The sequence below is a fragment of the Callionymus lyra genome, chromosome 7, assembly GCF_982586985.1.
Source record: "Callionymus lyra chromosome 7, fCalLyr1.hap1.1, whole genome shotgun sequence".
Lineage (NCBI taxonomy): Eukaryota > Metazoa > Chordata > Actinopteri > Syngnathiformes > Callionymidae > Callionymus > Callionymus lyra.
The window spans coordinates 6,459,958-6,482,076 of NC_141824.1; the positions used below are offsets into that span (position 1 = coordinate 6,459,958).

General features: G+C 45.4%; 1 protein-coding gene, 1 non-coding gene and 1 pseudogene across 2 annotated transcripts; 1 reads left to right on the top strand and 2 right to left on the bottom strand.

Annotated features, from left to right (window-relative positions):
• Positions 1–898: 898 nt before the first annotated feature.
• Positions 899–5,730, bottom strand: LOC148074897 (major histocompatibility complex class I-related protein 1-like). Its single transcript, XM_087795087.1, has 7 exons — positions 5,470–5,730; positions 3,220–3,498; positions 2,733–3,023; positions 2,473–2,574; positions 2,302–2,319; positions 2,113–2,169; positions 899–2,023 (listed from the first exon to the last, which is right to left on the bottom strand). Exons 1-6 carry the CDS (start codon positions 5,723–5,725, stop codon positions 2,114–2,116), a joined length of 1,002 nt encoding a protein of 333 aa, XP_087651213.1. The 5' UTR covers positions 5,726–5,730; the 3' UTR covers positions 899–2,023; position 2,113.
• An 11,764-nt stretch (positions 5,731–17,494) lies between these two features.
• On the top strand, positions 17,495–17,690 carry LOC148074898 (small nucleolar RNA U3; annotated as a pseudogene).
• A 4,143-nt stretch (positions 17,691–21,833) lies between these two features.
• On the bottom strand, positions 21,834–22,046 carry LOC148074899 (small nucleolar RNA U3). Its single transcript, XR_015711906.1, has one exon. It is a non-coding gene; the product is annotated as a small nucleolar RNA U3 (small nucleolar RNA).
• Between the last annotated feature and the right edge of the window lie 73 nt (positions 22,047–22,119).

Consider the following 22,119-nt stretch of genomic DNA (forward strand, 5'->3'; position numbering starts at 1 on the left):
CTTGACCAGCGGTGGACAATTTATAATGAGGTCAAATTAAATACTGTTGACGAAACAAAATGTAGAATAAAAAACGAAATTAATCTAAACTGTGATCATTGCCATGACATTAAAACAACTATATCAGGTTATTTTATTATGCATTACAAACAATTGTAAACATTAAACAATATAGTTTAATACAAGGGAAAATACATTTGAACAAGAGTTGTGTTTGATGTTAAAATTCAAACGTTTTTTCAATTATTAACATTCTGACTTAGGTGAGCGACTCACAGCTAGGGGGCGATCTAGGTGGATTGTTGTGGTGTCCTCTTCCACGCTGCAAACAGAAAGCAGTTGAGTGCAGTGAGGGCGTGACACACAAGTCTCATAGAGGCACACCTGACTGGTGCAGGTGCTCGGGGGGCGGAGTCAAACATCCACACTGGGCGTCTCACCACACCTGTCCAAATGTGTCGTCAGTGTTGCACATTTGAGCTCTGGCGGGATCTAAGATGGCGGCACAGGTGTGGCGTGAGATCGGCGTCTCATGGTTGTGTAACCTGATGAAGTTTGACTTGAGAGAAGCAGGTCAGAGAGCAAACCTCCACAAACACATTCAGCCGACTCAGCAGGAAACTTTGAATCAAGTTTCTACATGTGAATTGTCGGCACAAGCTCTTCTGAATTTTTCTTCTACACAAAAGTGGACACAACTTATGTGCACCTGTTCAGCACAAGACGAGTTGATCAAAGCAATACAGTCATATTTAGGACATGAGTTGATCAGGAAACAGAAGGAGAGGTCAGAGATGTTGACCTTTCATAACAGCTGCACAAATGGATTCTTTCTGAGCCTCCACTGACCCTCAATGACAAGTGACTTTACTGAACATTTGGAGTCCAAACACATGTGGACGTTTTCTGTCCATTTATTTGAAGATCAAAACACACAAGAAATGAAGCAGCAGTTCAACTATGTTTGACAAGATTCTTCACCTCTGACATCACAACTGACGCTTCATTAACTAGTGTCTACACACCAGGAAGGAAACACACAAACTATTACATGAACACAAAACTGTCTGTGCGTGTACTTGTGTGTGTGTGTGTGCGTGTGTATGTGTGTGTGTGTGTGTGTGTGTGTGTGTGTGTGTGTGTGTGTGTGTGTGTGTGTGTGTTTGTGTGTGTGTGTGTCTACACATTCATAAATTTGTCACTGTGTGTCTGATTTTTTTTCCATTTTGGTTTTTGCATGTTTGTACTTCTGTTTGTTATTTGATGTGTAAATACATGTGTTTGTTATCTTTTTATATGTGTGTGCGCCTATTTTCAGGTTTGTTCAACTGTTTCTGTGAGTGTGTTTGGGCATGTGTGCCTGATTATGTGTGTCAGTACCTGTTTTTAGACTCTGTTTGTCTGTATATATTTTCCGTGTGTGTATCATTTTGTCTACAGAGACATCTGTGTGTGTGCGTTAGTTATTGTGTGTTAGTGCTTTTGTTGCACCAGAGAAGCATGTGTTTAAGTATTTATGTGTGTGCATTTCTGTGTAGTAGTAAAGCACATGTGTGTGTGTTTGTCATTGTGTGTGATTGCTTTTTTGTGTGTGTGCGTGTTTTTGCTTTGGTAAAGCATGCGTGTGTGTGTTTGCAGTTGTTTGTGAGTGCATTTTTGTGTGTCAGAAATGCATGTGTGTGCATCCTTGTGTGATGGTGAAGCATGTGTGTGTGATTGTGTGTGATTGTGAGTGAGTGCATTATTGTGTTTTAGAGAAGCATGTTTGTGAGTGTTTGTGTGTGTGCATTTATTTGTGTTAAAGTGAAGCATGCGTGTGAGTGTTTGTGTGTGTGAGTGTATTTGTGTGGTACAGAATCGTGTGTGTGCATTTATCTGTGTGTGTGTGTAGTTTTCATAACGGCTCAGATCACATGACATCCTGATGTGAGTTTCAAACACATTTCCAGTGAAGGAACAAAGATCAGCAGCTCTGACGTCTGCAGAGTCTCAGAAGAAAAAGACGTTTCTTGGTCGATTCCTCCTGAAACACGGAGACAGAAAAATGTATCAACTTGTAAAATCATGCGTGAAGTGAGTCTTGAAGAAAAGTGACAATTATCATCCACTGACTTTAGTCTCTGTCCACGGGCGGATCCTTCAGATGGTCCAGCTCCGAGCTGGGGGCCGCTGTAAGATCACAAACCCTGTTAGCTTGTGTGCTTCTCACCAGCAGATGAAACTAGTGTCAACACTGATGCTAGCATGCTAGCACTCTGTCACATGGTCAACATCTGAGCTGAGACAAGATCATGTACTTACAAGACGAGTCAGAGTCGCCTGAAATGGAAAGAAAGAGGACAAATTACACCTGAAGAAGATGAACATAGAAGAGTTCCTCTGACCTCTTTTCATCTCTGCTGACCTTCTTTGACCTTCTATTCTTTCTCTCCAGTATCTGGAGATGATCTGGATCAAATCACAAACTCTCACCTTTCTTCTTCTTCTTGTAGATGAAGTATCCAACCACTGTGAGCACCAGAGCGGAGGCAGCGACGGCGGCCATGATGATGTACAAGGTCAGGAAAGTCCTGGCTGTGGATGGAGAGCAAAGTAAGTGGAGACATGATCAGGTGACCAGTGTTAGAGACGTGGTGGGGCCTCATTCAGCAGATCCATGCTGACCACACCTGGACTCTCATCTGGATGAAAGAAACCTCTGGAGACACCAAGAAGGTTCTGAAGACTCTTACCGTTGGTCAGGATGTTTGACGGATCCAGTTTGGTGACCACGTCTTCCGGAATGCCGTCCAGTTGAAACACACACTCGTACCTGGACCAGTCGTCAGACGGGAGTTTCAGGTCCACCATGTTCTGGAAAGTTCCGTCAGGGTTGGGGAGGATCTCTCCGTGTTCCACGTCCTCGTGCAGCTCCTCTCCGTCTTTGGTCCAGAACAACATGGCTCTGTCGGGGTAGAAGCCTGTAGCGTGGCAGGTGACCGGAGAGCTGGCTGTCTTCTGGAGGAGAGACACTCGTGGACGCTCTGAAGGGAGAGACACCAAACTTCAGAGAGAAAGTCAAAGGATGGACAGAGAATGAAGGAGAGGAGGAGGAGGGAGGACAGGGGTGGAGGTGAGGAAAAGAAGATAAGAGGAGAGAGAGAGAGAGAGGACATGAGGAGAGAGAGGAGGGAGAGAAGGAGGAAGGAGAGCAGAAGGAGAAGAAGGTCATGGAACTACCTGTTCTCATCAAGGTTTTGCTCCCAAACTTCACAAACTTCTTCAGATCATTTGGACATTCCTGGGTGAAATAGAACTGATTATATTTCTTCATGCCTTCATTCTGGTCCCACTTGTGTTTGGTGATGACGGCCTGAGGACTCGGAGCGACCCAGGTCAGAGTCTGAAGGTCAAACACGATGAAGTCTTCTCCATCATAGCCGTACTGTCCATAACCTTTGACCTCTCCAGTCTCATCGTCCCACTCACAACCGCTCATTATCTGATTGATGTGAACACCTGAGAGAGAAACCAGAGTGAGACCTGATCTACTCCACTGTTTAATACTCCACTCTGATCTACTCCACTGTTTAATACTCCACTGTGATCTACTCCTCTGTTTAATACTCCACTGTGATCTACTCCACTGTTTAATACTCCACTGTGGTCTACTCCACTGTTTAATACTCCACTGTGATCTACTCCACTGTTTAATACTCCACTGTGATCTACTCCACTGTTTAATACTCCACTGTGGTCTACTCCACTGTTTAATACTCCACTGTGATCTACTCCACTGTTTAATACTCCACTGTGGTCTACTCCACTGTTTAATACTCCACTGTGGTCTACTCCACTGTTTAATACTCCACTGTGGTCTACTCCACTGTTTAATACTCCACTGTTATCTACTCCACTGTTTAATACTCCACTGTGATCTACTCCACTGTTTAATACTCCACTGTGGTCTACTCCACTGTTTAATACTCCACTGTGATCTACTCCACTGTTTAATACTCCACTGTGATCTACTCCACTGTTTAATACTCCACTGTGATCTACTCCACTGTTTAATACTCCACTGTGGTCTACTCCACTGTTTAATACTCCACTGTGATCTACTCCACTGTTTAATACTCCACTGTGATCTACTCCACTGTTTAATACTCCACTGTGATCTACTCCACTGTTTAATACTCCACTGTGATCTACTCCACTGTTTCATACTCCACTGTGATCTACTCCACTGTGGTCTACTCCACTGTTTAATACTCCACTGTGATCTACTCCACTGTTTAATACTCCACTGTGATCTACTCCACTGTTTCACACTCCACTGTGGTCTACTCCACTGTTTAATACTCCATTGTGATCTACTCCACTGTTTAATACTCCACTGTGGTCTACTCCACTGTTTAATACTCCACTGTGATCTACTCCACTGTTTAATACTCCACTGTGATCTACTCTACTCCATTGTGATCTACTCCACTGTTTAATACTCCACTGTGGTCTACTCCACTGTTTCACACTCCACTGTGATCTACTCCACTGTTTAATACTCCACTGTGATCTACTCTACTCCATTGTGATCTACTCCACTGTTTAATACTCCACTGTGATCTACTCCACTGTTTAATACTCCACTGTGATCTACTCTACTCCATTGTGATCTACTCCACTGTTTAATACTCCACTGTGGTCTACTCCACTGTTTAATACTCCACTGTGATCTACTCCACTGTTTAATACTCCACTGTGATCTACTCTACTCCATTGTGATCTACTCCACTGTTTAATACTCCACTGTGGTCTACTCCACTGTTTAATACTCCACTGTGATCTACTCCACTGTTTAATACTCCACTGTGATCTACTCCACTGTTTAATACTCCACTGTGATCTACTCCACTGTTTAATACTCCACTGTGATCTACTCCACTGTTTCATACTCCACTGTGATCTACTCCACTGTGGTCTACTCCACTGTTTAATACTCCACTGTGATCTACTCCACTGTTTAATACTCCACTGTGATCTACTCCACTGTTTCACACTCCACTGTGGTCTACTCCACTGTTTAATACTCCATTGTGATCTACTCCACTGTTTAATACTCCACTGTGGTCTACTCCACTGTTTAATACTCCACTGTGATCTACTCCACTGTTTAATACTCCACTGTGATCTACTCTACTCCATTGTGATCTACTCCACTGTTTAATACTCCACTGTGGTCTACTCCACTGTTTCACACTCCACTGTGGTCTACTCCACTGTTTAATACTCCACTGTGATCTACTCTACTCCATTGCGATCTACTCCACTGTTAAATACTCCACTGTGGTCTTCTCTCCTTCTCTGAACTTGTATGATCTACTCCAGTTTCCTCCTCTGATCTACTCTGTATACAAGATTGATGGTTCAGGATGTAAAAAGGTTGAACATGATTCAGTTTAAGGTCAAACATTGATTTTAAAGACAACAAACCTCCAGTTTGGTTGAATCTTTGTTTTGCTATTTCAATGTTGATCTTCTGGACCTGCTGGTAATTATTTAACATATTTGTGTTTCTCTCCCAGTACTGAGGATCATCTGCTGTGACCTGGATCATCCAGTCTTGTTTGGGTACTTTTCTCCTGGTGTTGCTGTCGTAGTGTTCCACTTCAACTCCGTCCACATAAGTGACAGAAACCAACTCTGGGAAGTTTTTAACTCCAGCAGACGCAGTGATGAACATCTGCATTGTGTGAATCACTGTGAGACACAAAAACAAAGTTTAGATCTTCTCTGGTTCTGATGACACAACGTTGTGATGCAGCAGAACAATCACATCTTCTACAAAGACAAAGAGGTGAAGAACAGAGGGACAGTCAGCAGTGACACAAAGTTCACGTCCACACACGGACACCAGCAGAACATCCTTCACACTTCACTCTCCAAGAACCCTGGCTAACTGGGACACAACTATAGAAGAAGAAGAAGAAGAAAGAAGAAGAAAAAACTATTAATATTAATAACAATCTGAAATGTAATAAATATTTATAATAAAACAAATAAGGAATAAAGAGAATTAAAAGAATAAATGGATGAATTAAGAAGAAACAGGAGCAACAATGTTGAAAAAGATCAAACAACTAAATTGAAATTGTTTTTAAAAAACGCATAGATAATAAAATATTAAAACCAAGTTCATGGAACAAATCGAAGAATGATTGATAGAATAAAGATCATTGAAGGACATTAAGGTTAATGATGAACTTAAATAACATGAGTTTATATCAGTTTATAAATAACATGTTTCTGAAGATTACTGTTCAACATGATTGTAAATGTTTCATTTAGATATTTTAAGTCCAAACACAAGTTCAGAGCAGCTGCTTCACTGAGTTGCTCCAATAAACTGTGAGATCTGATAATATGTTGAAGTGAGCTGAGCTACAAGGTTGTCTGAACATGCGCACTTAAGAAATGCGACACTTTCTTTGTTTTTATTTCCTCATTTTAGTTCATGATAGACTTGTTTACTAAAGTCAAATCAATGAAAATTGTAAAAGCTCTTCTTGTGAGTCAATGAATCTCCTGATGGCAGCATCGTTTAAAAACAAGTGATCAGCTCATGAAGCAAAACTCTGGAGTCACTTTCTGTTCAGCGTCAAACAAGTTCCTCCGTCAATCAACAGAAGTGACTCAACAGCGCCACCAGGTGAGCACCTGACATTGAGCTCGGATCTACTTTTCTGTGTACGACTTCTTCACGGTTCTGAGATGAAAAGTGAATCAGTGAAACACTTTGACTCCTCTGAGAGTGAAAAGGTCATGAAGGTTGTAGTGAAGAGTATTTGGAGAAATAAAAGGTGACGCAGGTGTGAACACATGAAAGTGGAGGAAGGAGACTCACTCGCAGTTGAGCTGTGGATCCACACAACAAGCACAAACAACACCTTCTTCATCTTCAGCTCTTTTCTGGAGACTAGGATCCAACAAGTCTTCAGGTCGACGAACGAAGTACAAGTGAAAGTAAACAACAGACGCAGGAAGAAATATCTGAGCCAATGAGGATTCAGTGTGACGTCACGTCCAGATGGAAAGTGAAAGTAAACCAAACATGTTATTACGACTATTTTCTGTGACAAAAACTCCACTTTAGACTTTATTATTATTTCTTAGAGTCGTTCTTCTGAACCTTAAAGTCACGCAGAATGTGAACTATGGAATACCAGGAGTGTCAAATTAAAGTGAAGAGAAATAAAAGTGGATTGAATTGCTTTTTATTTTGACATACGATGATTTATATGTATAAACTTTCTTTCCTTCCTTTCTATTCTCTTTTATTCAGAAAAAAAGTTTTTCTAAAATATTACTATGAAAGTAAAAAAAAAACGAGTTTTTTGTGGAGACGAGAAAAGCTTCTAGTTCCCTCTAGTGGTTCAAACATGACATTGAGCTCAAACAGTAAATACATTTGAATGATTTTCAGTCATTTTCATCAATTCAAGAACCATTTTTATCATTATTTTACGGACAGACTTTCTGTAGTTAAAAAAACACTTGAACTATCTTCAGTTCCCTCCTGGTCAGTGAGCTCTTGGTGCTCTACGATCTCTCCAACATTGTATGGTCTCACAGGAAGTAAAACCCCTGAGTTATCTATTATAACCTCAGGTTCTGCGAGTTGGTGCGAAGCCCTCCAACGGCTTCGCTATGGGTTTACCCCGAGGCACCGCCTCGTCTCTGAGAAAGCTTAATGAACTCGCCACCCAGCAGGGGGCAGTACCTTCCTATAAAGGCGGGCAGCACCCGCCGCACTTTCTCCAACTGAAAACTCAGCGAGAAGGGCGGCCGCTGGGCGACGAGGTTGGAGGGCTTCGCACCAACTCGCAGAACCTGAGGTTATAATAGATAACTCAGGGGTTCTGCGTCATTGGTGCTCCGCCCTCCAACGGCTTCGCTATGGGTTTACCCAAAAGGCGAAGCCTGACGGGATAAATGTACCCCCAGCTGGACGCCGCTCCTGGAGCAGCATCACTAGGGCCCCGCCGGCCCAGGGTCCAAACCCACTTGAGCCGTGGGCCCTGAGGGGGGCACAACAGCGCTCAAGACAGTATGAGCTACTGATCCCGCCGTTACGTCGAGGAGATAGGCCTTAGCGAAGGTAGACGTGGACGCCCAAGAGGCAGCAGAGCAGATATCCTCTGCTGCCACACCCCGCAAAAGAGCCACTGAGGCTGCCACGCCACGGGTGGAATGTGCCCTCAGACCGCTAGGAGCGGATCCACCCCCTGCTCGGTAGGCACGGATAATGGCCGATCTCACCCAATGAGAGAACCTCTGGGGGGAGAGCGCCTCTCCCCGCCGGCATCTACCGTGGCAGACAAAAAGGGCATCAGAGCGCCTAAACTCGGCCACCCGCCGCAAGTAACAGGCCAACGCCCTCACTGGACACAACAGGTGGAGACGCTCCTGACCCGGGTCCGAGTGAGGCGGCGGGTGAAGGCCCGCAGCGTGAAGGTCGTCGCCCGGAACAAGGAACTCAGAATCTTCGGGCGGAACGCTGGGTTAGGACGCAAAGACACCGAAGACTCCTCGACGCCAAAGGAAAGACACTCAGGGCTAATGGAGAGGGCACAAATCTCACTTGCTCTCTTCGTGGTTGTTAGTGCCAGAAGGAGCGATACCTTGAAAGACAAGATATCCAGTGGGACTTGGTCAAGAGGCTCGAAGGTCGGCCCTGTGAGAGAGTCCAGTACCAACTGGAGTTCCCACTGAGGGCTGGAAGGCCTTGCAGGAGGTCGAAGCCTGCAGGCACCCCGCAGGAAACGCGCCACCAAAGGGTGGGCGTGAACCGAAGCACCCTCAAAACCGACATGCCTTGTCGCTATGGCTGATGCGAACACTCTGTGTCGCCACAGTCCGCCCGTTATCCAGCAAAAGTTGCAGGAAAGACAGGATAGCGGAGACCAAACAAGAGCTGGGGTCCAAGGACCTGTCTGAACACCAGCGGGAGAATATCCCCCACTTTGAGGCATAAAGCCTACGTGTTGATGGGGCCCGGGCGTTCTCCAGCGTGTGGAGAACGTCCGGGTCCAGGGTCCCGATCAGCTCGTCCCGTGCAGGAGCCACACCTTGAGAGGCCGGCCCAGCACCGGGGGCGCTGTCAGTGTCCCCCCCCCGCCTGACACAGGGAAGCGGGGCCCCAAGGGATGGCCCACGGGGCCCCGACCGCCATGCGCACCAGCTCTGGGAACCAGAGCGCCCCCGGGGAGTCTGGTGCCACTAGAATTAACCTCAGCCCCCCCCGCCTCGTCCTCCGAATCAGGGGGAGAAGGAGCCGCGGAGGAGGGAAGGCAAACAGCAGACCGACCGGCCACCTCGAATGGGCTAAAGCGTCCACGCCTAGTGGGGGGCGGTCCGAAGCCCTGAGGGAGAACCAAAGAGGGCATTTGAAGTTCTCCTTGCTGGCGAAGAGGTCTGCAACCGGGTGACCGAATCGAGACCAGATCTCTCTTGCCACTGCCTCGGACAGACCCCATTCGTCCTGGACGGCTCCCCTCGACAGTCTGTCCGCTACTGCATTCAGCTCGCCCGGGACGTGCTGGGCTCTGAGCGAAAGCAGGTGACAGTCCGCCCACAGCCAAATCTTCCTTGCCACACACAGAAGGGCTGGGGATCTGACTCCACCTTGGCGATTTACGTACGCCACGGCGGTGGAGCTGTCTGAAAATACTAGGACGTTGGACTGTGACAGTTGGGGAGAGAGGTGAAGCAGGACATTGTGAATCGCCTTCAGCTCTAGCCAGTTTATGTGTCTGAGCACCGGACTGCTCCAGACCCCACTGGCATAGGCCTGACCCGAGGTGCCTCCCCAACCTGTCAGGGAAGCGTCTGTGAACACTTGAGTGTAACGAAGGACGCAACCCAATGGAACTCTCCGCCTGAGGTTGGCGTGAGAGTTCCAGAACTGGATGTCCTGCAAAACCCGAGCGGGAAGGCGCACTTTCTGACCTCTTTCCCGCTTGAGGTCTAGCTTGAGACGACCAAACCATCTCTGAAGCTCCCTCATGTGCAGCAAGCCCAGCCGAACAACCGTGTGGGCTGCCGCCATGAGCCCCAGGAGGGACATAACAGTGCCTGCTGTTGTCACGTGACACCGAGCTTCCAGCAACTGTGTTGTCAGTCGGAGAATGGGCTGGATACGCACGTCCGGGAGGCGCGCGTATCCTTCCTCCGAGTTCAACAGTACCCCCAGGTAAACTAACTGTTGAACTGGAGTCAGAGCGCTCTTCCTGAGGTTCACTGTGAACCCCAGGGTGGCAATATGGCTCAACACCTTCTGTGTGTGAGCGTAACTTTCTGCCTCTGACCTGGCAAGGATCAACCAGTCGTCCAGATAGGTCAAGATCCTTACCCCACTCACTCTCAAAGGCTCCACTGCCGCTTCCACACACTTGGTGAAGGTCCTGGGTGCCAGAGAGTAGCCGAACGGAAGTCGAGTGTACTGAAACACCCGACCCTCGAGGGCGAAACGCAAGTACTTTCGATGTCTCTTGACTATCGGTATGTGAAAGTACGCGTCGGTCAGGTCGATAGATGTCATCCAATCTCCTGGACATACACCTGAAAGCAGTTTCTTGACCGTCAACATGCGAAACGGGCGGGTAGCTATGAACTTGTTCAAATAGCTGAGGTCCAGAATGGGCCTCCAACCCCCGGTCTTCTTCGCCACGAGGAAGTACCGGGAGTAAAACCCTGTCATCATCTCGGCTGCAGGGACCAGTTCTACGACCTCCTTCTGCAGCAGAGTAGACACCTCGTTTCTCAAACAGGATAGTTTCTCCTGCTCCACCATACGCGTCCAGAGAATCCCTGAAAAACGCGGGGGTTGACGGGCAAACTGTAGCGCATAGCCCCGCCTGATTACTCCCCCCAGCCAAGTGGGTCCTAGAAGTAAAACCAGGCGACTCCAAGCCGAATAATGTTCTGTCAGAACCGCAGCCCTGGCGAACCTTGGGTAGTCTTCTGGCCCGCCCCCTATGGACGGGCCGTAGACGAAAGGGCATCACACAAGCCGCGTCTCTATCTCTTGAATCCACAGAGCATGTACTCGAGTTGGATTCACTAGAACCCCCACTCTCATACATAAAAGCCGGCCCTGTGGGAGAAGCGCGCAAGTGCGCGTGAGACACCTCAGATGCGCGTCGTGCGTGTTCCCTTCCCCCCCCCGGAAGTATTCCCAACTCCCTGAGCACTTCTTAGTGTCACCGGAGCTGACAAAACCCGCGATGTGGAGGAAAGCGCTGGAGAATTAACCCGGAGCTGAAGTGAGTTAGGTCGCGCGCGCGTCGGCACCGCATCACTCACCCGGTCCCGTACATTCTCCAGCCCCGCTGGCGGTCCCGACCTGTTCGTCACTCGTGAGATCCGACCGCCACGCACCTCTCCAGTTGATCGACCAGACGGGACGGAAGTTCCTCGCCCTCGCCACAGTCCGCCCGTTATCCAGCAAAAGTTGCAGGAAAGACAGGATAGCGGAGACCAAACAAGAGCTGGGGTCCAAGGACCTGTCTGAACACCAGCGGGAGAATATCCCCCACTTTGAGGCATAAAGCCTACGTGTTGATGGGGCCCGGGCGTTCTCCAGCGTGTGGAGAAAGTCCGGGTCCAGGGTCCCGATCAGCTCGTCCCGTGCAGGAGCCACACCTTGAGAGGCCGGCCCAGCACCGGGGGCGCTGTCAGTGTCCCCCCCCCGCCTGACACAGGGCAGCGGGGCCCCAAGGGATGGCCCACGGGGCCCCGACCGCCATGCGCACCAGCTCTGGGAACCAGAGCGCCCCCGGGGAGTCTGGTGCCACTAGAATTAACCTCAGCCCCCCCCGCCTCGTCCTCCGAATCAGGGGGAGAAGGAGCCGCGGAGGAGGGAAGGCAAACAGCAGACCGACCGGCCACCTCGAATGGGCTAAAGCGTCCACGCCTAGTGGGGGGCGGTCCGAAGCCCTGAGGGAGAACCAAAGAGGGCATTTGAAGTTCTCCTTGCTGGCGAAGAGGTCTGCAACCGGGTGACCGAATCGAGACCAGATCTCGCTTGCCACTGCCTCGGACAGACCCCATTCGTCCTGGACGGCTCCCCTCGACAGTCTGTCCGCTACTGCATTCAGCTCGCCCGGGACGTGCTGGGCTCTGAGCGAAAGCAGGTGACAGTCCGCCCACAGCCAAATCTTCCTTGCCACACACAGAAGGGCTGGGGATCTGACTCCACCTTGGCGATTTACGTACGCCACGGCGGTGGAGCTGTCTGAAAATACTAGGACGTTGGACTGTGACAGTTGGGGAGAGAGGTGAAGCAGGACATTGTGAATCGCCTTCAGCTCTAGCCAGTTTATGTGTCTGAGCACCGGACTGCTCCAGACCCCACTGGCATAGGCCTGACCCGAGGTGCCTCCCCAACCTGTCAGGGAAGCGTCTGTGAACACTTGAGTGTAACGAAGGACGCAACCCAATGGAACTCTCCGCCTGAGGTTGGCGTGAGAGTTCCAGAACTGGATGTCCTGCAAAACCCGAGCGGGAAGGCGCACTTTCCGACCTCTTTCCCGCTTGAGGTCTAGCTTGAGACGACCAAACCATCTCTGAAGCTCCCTCATGTGCAGCAAGCCCAGCCGAACAACCGTGTGGGCTGCCGCCATGAGCCCCAGGAGGGACATAACAGTGCCTGCTGTTGTCACGTGACACCGAGCTTCCAGCAACTGTGTTGTCAGTCGGAGAATGGGCTGGATACGCACGTCCGGGAGGCGCGCGTATCCTTCCTCCGAGTTCAACAGTACCCCCAGGTAAACTAACTGTTGAACTGGAGTCAGAGCGCTCTTGCTGAGGTTCACTGTGAACCCCAGGGTGGCAATATGGCTCAACACCTTCTGTGTGTGAGCGTAACTTTCTGCCTCTGACCTGGCAAGGATCAACCAGTCGTCCAGATAGGTCAAGATCCTTACCCCACTCACTCTCAAAGGCTCCACTGCCGCTTCCACACACTTGGTGAAGGTCCTGGGTGCCAGAGAGTAGCCGAACGGAAGTCGAGTGTACTGAAACACCCGACCCTCGAGGGCGAAACGCAAGTACTTTCGATGTCTCTTGACTATCGGTATGTGAAAGTACGCGTCGGTCAGGTCGATAGATGTCATCCAATCTCCTGGACATACACCTGAAAGCAGTTTCTTGACCGTCAACATGCGAAACGGGCGGGTAGCTATGAACTTGTTCAAATAGCTGAGGTCCAGAATGGGCCTCCAACCCCCGGTCTTCTTCGCCACGAGGAAGTACCGGGAGTAAAACCCTGTCATCATCTCGGCTGCAGGGACCAGTTCTACGACCTCCTTCTGCAGCAGAGTAGACACCTCGTTTCTCAAACAGGATAGTTTCTCCTGCTCCACCATACGCGTCCCTCGTCACTCGTGAGATCCGACCGCCACGCACCACGGACAAGTTCCACTCACCTCATCAGCTGTCACGCTCTGTCGGGCACGAGCGCTGGTCGACGCGGAAGTAAACACAGCTGATTCAGCCGGTCTCGCGGACCTCTGCTCGTCTGTAAACAAAACACATGTGGTTGGAGTCTGCCCCTCATTCGTGTGGACAGACTCCGTTATTGCAGTCTCGGTATGACCCGGACGAAGGGGTTTAAAACCTCCTTCGGACTGTGTTATGAGAGGAAAATCACGCCGTCTATGACCGGCGGAGGATGTTAGCTTAGCATTAGCGGCGAAAGTTTCTAATGACGCCTGTGAATACGTCACACTCACAGGCGGAAACACATGCACGCTACCAACATCTCTCTCAGAACGAACCACAGAAACGTCATACGTTCTCTTGTTTTATTCCCGACACATTCCCTTGAATGAATAGGGAGGGGGAGGAGCCCTCGGCCGTCGACTCTGCTGCGGCTGCTGGCTCCCCGGCTCGCGCTGCGGATCTTGGCGACGCTCACTCGTCGCACGCCGCCGCTGTTGCCGATGTTGTTGGTGCTGCTGGGGTGGCTGGTCTCTGGTGACGCTTCCCCCCAGCACCAGATGATGATGCCGACGAACGGGATCTCCGTCTCCGCGTATCCCCGTCGCGCATCGTCATCACGCCAAACGTGACGTCATCCATGGCGCCGGGATTTTCTTGACAACGCTCATCGGCGGTCAAACCCCGCCAGCGCATGTCAACACGGAAGTAAACACAGCTGATCAAGCCGGTCTCGTGGACATTTGCTTATCACGCCGACGAACGGGATCTTCTCCGCGTATCCTCGTCGCGCCTCGTCATCACGCCCATGCAGGTGATGGCGGAGCTGCGCCGCCTCCTGCCGGGCCATTCCTCTCAATGGTGCGTCCGTTCCATGGCGTTTCTCCGCCAAACGTGACGTCATCCATGACGTTTCTCCGCCAACGTGACGTCATCCATGACGTTTCTCCGCCAACGTGACGTCATCCATGGCGCCGGGATTTTTTTGACAACGCTCATCGGCGGTCAAACCCCGTCAGCGCATGTCAACACGGAAGTGAAGTAAACACAGCTGATCAAGCCGGTCTCGTGGACATTTGCTTATCTGGAAACAAAGCACATGGTTGAGTCTGCCCTTCATTCGTGTGGACAGACTCCGTTATTACAGTCTCGGCATGACCCGGACGAAGGGGTTTAAAACCTCCTCCGAACTGTGTTCTGAGAGGAAACTCTCGCCGTCTATGAACGGCGGAGCATGTTAGCTTAGCATTAGCGGCGAAAGTCTCTAATGACGCCTGTGAATACGTCACACTCACAGGCGGAGCCACATGCACACTAACACCTCTCAAGTGAACCCGTCGAGTGCTGCAGGAGGGCCATGAGACCTGCAAGAGATACTCACCTGATCGCTCTCGCATACCTCATGGTCGACTCCATGCAGCGAGCCAGTCGTCCTCCTCGTCGGCATCTGTTCATGACCGATGGACGACTCAGCTCGACTCATCAGGGCCCAACACGTTGGAACGTGAGCTTGTCGAGTGCAGCGCACAGGACTGCCGTGTTGTTATTTTAAACAACACGGCAGTCCTGTGTTGATCATAATCATGATCTGAGGCGGCGTGGGTCGACAAGCCTCGAACGCTTCCCAACACTGTCAAAAGCCGTGGGAAGCGCTCGGAAGGCCACATAATCATCCCGTGTGATTTGGGCCTCTAGGCAAAACGAAGCAGACATGTGTGTCTCCTCTTCAGGGAGTCTTCGTGCACACATGGTTCACTTCAATATTCATTCGCCATCATTACATTCCACTGTCAGGAGCTTTCTCGCTGAGTTTTCAGTTGGAGAAAGTGCGGCGGGTGCTGCCCGCCTTTATAGGAAGGTACTGCCCCCTGCTGGGTGGCGAGTTCATTAAGCTTTCTCAGAGACGAGGCGGTGCCTCGGGGTAAACCCATAGCGAAGCCGTTGGAGGGCGGAGCACCAATGAAGCAGAACTCCACTTTAAACTTTATGATTATTTCTTAGAGTCGTTCTTCTGAACCTTAAAGTCACGCAGAATGTGAACTATGGAATACCAGGAGTGTCAAATTAAAGTGAAGAGAAATAAAAGTGGATTGAATTGCTTTTTATTTTGACATACGATGATTTATATGTATAAACTTTCTTTCCTTCCTTTCTATTCTCTTTTATTCAGAAAAAAAGTTTTTCTAAAATATTACTATGAAAGTAAAAAATAAAGTTTTTTGTGGAGACGAGAAAAGCTTCTAGTTCCCTCTAGTGGTTCAAACATGACATTGAGCTCAAACAGTAAATACATTTGAATGATTTTCAGTCATTTTCATCAATTCAAGAACCATTTTTTTCATTATTTTACGGACAGACTTTCTGTAGTTAAAAAAACACTTGAACTATCTTCAGTTCCCTCCTGGTCAGTGAGCTCTTGGTGCTCTACGATCTCTCCAACATTGTATGGTCTCACAGGAAGTAAAACTGCCTGTTCTTGGTACTATTTACCCACAAACCTTAGCATGAACTGGCCCTCAAAAGTAAACCTGTCAGAGAAAGTAAAGGTCTCAGGCAACAGCAGGTTGAAAGTGGGGATATAAGCAGTGGAGAAAATAAAAAAAATAACTTTCAGGTTGAATTATAGAATTAAAATATATCATTTTTACTTAAAGTATACAATATTTGATTGTTTTTTTAGTTGATAAATCTCATACAGAAATAAAGTTGTGTGATGAGCTACAATATTTAACTTCATCAAAATGTCTTTAAATCCATTTTAATTAACATTTTCAATCAGGTTTTGTTTTTACACACAAATGAATGTGATCAGTATCCGTTCATGGTGATTGTCCTTATCTGCCACAATGATTCTTCCCTGACTGAATATCTTTTGAGCGTGTTGTGTTGAGTCTGTAATGCTGCCAACAAAGTTATGAATCTACAAGTTTCCTGACACACTTCGACTAGAAATTGTTCTTGATGATAGTTTATTGAAAATAATTCTTCTCACTTTTGTTTCTTTGTCAAGATGAAACATTAAACATTTCCACATGGTTGGTTTAAACACTCAATGTGAACATTTTGGTGCATGTGTTGAACTTTCATTTGGATTAATATGTAAGTTCACAGTATTGAGGGGAGGAATATGATCAGAGTGTTGGTTTTCCATTTTAAAAGTGTAAATATTGTCTCATTCTGCACTTTGTCCAGGACGAGAACACAGTCTTCTCTTTCAGTCAGACAAGCCTACTCTTGGGATGAAGGTTTTTGATCATCCATTGTGCCGACCAAGGCTTTTCTATGGTTTTCCACCAGTGTTTCCTCTTTCCTCTTGAGAACAGTGAGGCTCGAGGGTTTGAGGTTGATTTTAGTGGCACCAGAAGCTCCAACAAATCACTGGTTCCTCAACTGGTTGGCTCTACAACAAACTGAAGAAATGCTGACTCTGCTCTCTGTTCTAATGTTGACCACAAACTGTTCTTTGTACTGTAGTTCACAGAAATAAATAATATTTTACTCAACATTATTCATTAAATGACATTTGTTTCTTATGATATTAACTTTACTCCATGTTTTGTAATAATGTAGGAACTTACTTTGAAAGCTTTATGGTTCATGTGTTTGATATAAACATACATTTCATGTTGTGTGTTTAATAGTGATGTGTTAATGAAGCCAAATGAAACAGTGTCATGTTGTTTAGAGGTCAGTAGGTGGCGCCATCAGTTTAAAAATGATGTGATGTTTCATTAGAAAAATTGTTCAAAACAATGGAGAATAGTGCAGAGACCGCCATCTATTATTAATTGACATTTGTTTATTCTAATATTGACTTTACTACGTGTGTTTTTTAAATAATGTAGAAACCTAGTTTGAAAGTATTGTGGTGCATGTGTTTGATTTGTAAATACATTTCAAGTTGTGTATTTAATGTGAATCACACAGTATCATGTTTGTTCAACTAAAATAAAAAATCAACCATCACTATAATAGTTTGGTGTGAGGATGGAGTGTGATGTTGGTGCAGAGTTAAGTTAAGACTATACTTTCAGGGATCATTTCTATAGTTCTTAACTTAAGAAATGTGTTTGTAAAGTGTTTGGTGTCACTAACCATGATGAAGAGTTGTGATATTCCTTCCTGAGTGTGAAGCAGACAGAGAATAATGATTCACTTCATATGTTCTCTGTCATTGATGATCCTTCTTTACTTCCTTGTGCAGTATTGAGAGTCCACTTTTTCCATTTTTCTATAAATTTGTCTTCTTGTGTCCTTATCCTGTGGGTTAAAAGTTCCATTTCAAAAACTCCTTTGACAATGTGAGTCCATTCTTCCACTGGTTTTCGTATTGTGCCATTTTTTGGTAATGGCCTTTTTAGCGGCTGCCACTAGTATTTTAAATAAATATTTGTCTTCCTTGTTTACAATGTTTGAATTTAAGCCCAGGTACAAAATTGAACATGCAGGTGGAATATTATAGCCCAAGATGTTTTCAACTGCTTCATGCACATCCTTCCAATATTTCCTGATTTTAGAGCAATACCAGACAACATGAGCATCGACATTGACTTCGTTACAATCTCTCCAACACGACTGGTCCGATGACAGTTGTCTGCTTTTAATTTTTGGTGTAATGAAATATCTTATTACATTTTTCCAGCAGTGTTCCCTCCAGATACGAGAAGATGTCGTAGAATGCTGCGTCTTCCAAATATGTGACCATTCTTCTTGACTTATACTGATATGGAACTCTTTTTCCCACTTTTCCTTTACATCATTTGTTGTCTTTCCCTTAGTTTCCATCATTTGCTTGTATAATGTTGAGACAATTTTACACTTCTTGCCGTTATAGGTTCCAATCAAAGTTTGGATTATACCATTTCTGTTTTCATTCATGTTTGGTTTAATTTGTTTGTCATAGAAGTCCCGTAATTGTAAGAATCTAAAGTGGTCTCTGTTATTTAGAGAGTATATTTGTTTCAGTTCTTGGAAGCTCATCATTTTGCCATGTTTTGTGTCTGTGCATATTGCAGTTAAACCTGGATCCACTGCCTGAACTGTAAATCCAGATTATTTGGAGTGAAATTTTTATTGTATGCTATCCAACTGAATATTTTAATTTCATTTTCCAATTTGTGTTTTCTGACCACCTTGAACCACATTTCAAGTGTGAATTGACTTATTGTATCTAATTGGTTACTATATTCCTTCATGGTTTTTCCGTCTCCAATTAGACTTCGAATTTCCTGATCTCTACATTTTTTTCTAGATTTTTCCATTTTGCGTCAAAGTGTTGGTCACACCAACTTATAATTGGTCCTATCTGGGCCGCAAGATAGTATCCTCTCATGTTTGGTAAAGCCATCCCACCTCCCTCTTTACTAATCTGTAAGGTTTCAAATGTTACTCTCGGGTTTTGTCCATTCCATATAAATCTAGAGAACAATTTGTCCCACACTCTGAATAGAATCTCTGGTACCTCAACTGGTAATGCTTGAAACAGGTAAAGTAATCTAGGTAGGATGTTCATCTTGATTGTATCTATTCTTGAACTCAAATCCAGTGTAAGGGGACCCCACTTTTCTAGGTCAGTTTTAATTTCTTTATGTAGTTTGCTATAATTTTCTTCAGACAGTTTCTTGTATTCCTTGGTCAAGGTGACCCCTAGGTATGTTATTTTTTTGGCAAACCAATTTGTGTTTAATATTATTTTGAGATTCTCAGATGGAGTAAAATTCATTGCCATAATTTGCGTTTTTGCTCAATTTAATTTGTAGCCAGAACAGGAGCCAAATGCTTCCATGTGTTGTATTACTTTTGGAATACTAGTTTCTGGTTCTTGTAAATAACATATTATGTCATCTGCAAAAAGTCCAATAATTTGTTTTTCGTGATTCATTTCTATACCTTTAAGTTCCTTGTTTTGTCGGATTGCTTGGGCCAATGGTTCGATACAAATAGCAAAAAGAGTTGGTGAGAGGCAACAACCTTGTCTTGTAGATCTTTCTAAGGTAATAGGGTCTGATAGACTAGCATTTATTCTTATTCTTGCGGTCGGCTTTTGATTGAGCGATCTAATGCATCGTATTGCTTTACTATTTAGTCCAAATTTCTCTAGTACAAGATACAGGAATGACCAATTAACGCAATCAAACGCTTTTTCTGCATCAAAGCTTATGAGGACAGCTGAGATGTTGTTACGTTCCACATGATCTATTACATGCATAGTCCTCCTAATATTGTCATGCGTTTGACGGCCCTTGATAAATCCGGTCTGATCCTCATCAATTATCTCTGTCATGAATGTGCTGTATCTTTTTGCTATGATGGAAGTGTAAAGTTTATAATCTATGTTTAATAATGAGATCGGCCTGTCGTCTTCACACTTCTCACTGGTTTTCTTTTTTGGGATAACTGAGATGATAGCTTCGCTCCAAGACGGAGGAATCACACCCTGTTCAAGAGTGTAGTTAAATGATGTGTGTAGCATCGGGGTCAGCTGTTCATTGAATGTTTTATACCATTCAGACGGTAAACCGTCACTACCTGGTGATTTATTTGATTTGAACCTTCCAATTGCTCGCTCTATTTCCACTTTTGTTATCGGTGTTGTTAGGAGGTCATTTTGCTTTGTGCCGATGCATGGTAGATCTAGTGAGTTAAGAAAAGTTTTGATTTGACTTATGTCGGCAGAAGGTGGTTGTTTATACAAATTCTCATAATAATTTCTAAATTTAGTTTCTATTTCCTCTAAATCAAAAGTGGCTTCATTTGTTAAAGCATCTCTAATTTTATGAACGGAGCGGTCGATCTGCTGTTTTTTAAGTCTTCTTGCCAAAAGTCTCGTTCCTCTTGACCCCATCTCGTAATATGACTCTTTTAAATACCTAGTTCTTTTTTCTACTTCTGAATTTAATTGTCTTTTTATGTTCTCCCTGGTTTCTTGTATCTTTGGAAGTAGAGTGGGGTCCTGGCTGTTTTTGTGTTGTCGTTCTAACCTTAGTAGTTTTTCTTTCTCGTCCTTATATGCTGCTTCTCTTGTTTTTTTCAGTAAAGAGCACTTTGCTATAATATTTCCCCGCATAACTGCTTTAAGAGCATCCCACACTATTGCAGGGTTAACCTCACCATTTTCCTTTTCTTTTTCATATGTGAAAATATCATTTTTGATTTCTTCAACTATTTTTTTCTTGTTCAGAATACCAATATTCAACCTCCACATTGTTTTTTTAACTCGTGATTTTAGTTTAATTTTGAATATTACTGGGCTGTGGTCAGATATATCCGCTTCTCCTATTACACACTGTTCTACTTTGTAAAAATCTTCTTGATTTAGAAAGAAATAGTCGATCCTTGCATAGCTTCCGTTAGGTGCCGAGTAGTGTGTGTAATCCCTGTTTTTTGGATGTAACCTTCTCCATAGATCCATCATACCGTAGTCTCTTAACATGTTTTTGATTGTTTTTGTAAGATGGTTCATATTTCTTCTATTGTTGGATGGATCTAATGTACTGTTTAATACCACATTGAAGTCTCCTCCACAAATAAGTGTCCCATTCATTTCTGTTACAATATTGTCAAATACCTGTATATATACACCAATTATTAACTTTTATATATACATAAATATACTTTATATGTGTATATATAAAATATAATAATATAACAACAACAACACTTCATCAATGCTGAGGCATTATAGAGCCCTGCATGAGAGCTTGGAGACCAACGAGACAATTGAACCAACGTCAGGCAAGCTAGATGGCTTCTTTCAAATTCATTTATTTACTATACTACTGTTTGTTATTTATTTTATGTGGTCACTTACATGCAGCTTTTCTGTTTTAGGAAGCAAACTCTGGCATCGTTTAGATGCCACAGTACAGCAGACCAGGCCGAGGAATGAAACGGTTGATGCTACGGTGGCGGTGAAGACCTACCTCAACGAACACAATATTCCTAGAAACGAGGACCCCCTACAGTACTGGGCGAAATGTAAAAATATACACCCATCTCTCTTTCAGCTGGCCATGAAAATACTGTGTACCCCGGCTTCATCCGTCCCCTGCGAAAGGATTTTTTCCAAAGCCGGGGAAATAATCAGTAAAAAAAGAAACCGGCTAAAGCCCAGTACTGTGGGAAAATTGCTTTTTTTAAATAAAAATGAATAATTATTCTAAAAAAACAAGGTTGTCAAGCACATTTTTTATGCAATGCTCCCAATTGTCCACATGATGGGATGGTCGCGCAAATGAAGCCTCACGAGGCTTTGCTCCAAAGATGAACTACTCGGCTGGGAGGCTTCGGTGCTTCATGAGGCTTCATCTCGCATCACTACCATAGGATGTTTATATTAAACTTTGACAGAACCAACAACCACTCTGATCATATTCCTCTCAATACTGCACAAGGAAGTAAAGAAGGATCATCAATGACAGAGAACATATGAAGTGAATCATTATTCTCTGTCTGCTTCACACTCAGGAAGGAATATCACAACTCTTCATCATGGTTAGTGACACCAAACACTTTACAAACACATTTCTTAAGTTAAGAACTATAGAAATGATCCCTGAAAGTATAGTCTTAACTTAACTCTGCACCAACATCACACTCCATCCTCACACCAAACCATTACAGTGACGATCCAAAGGTGACCTT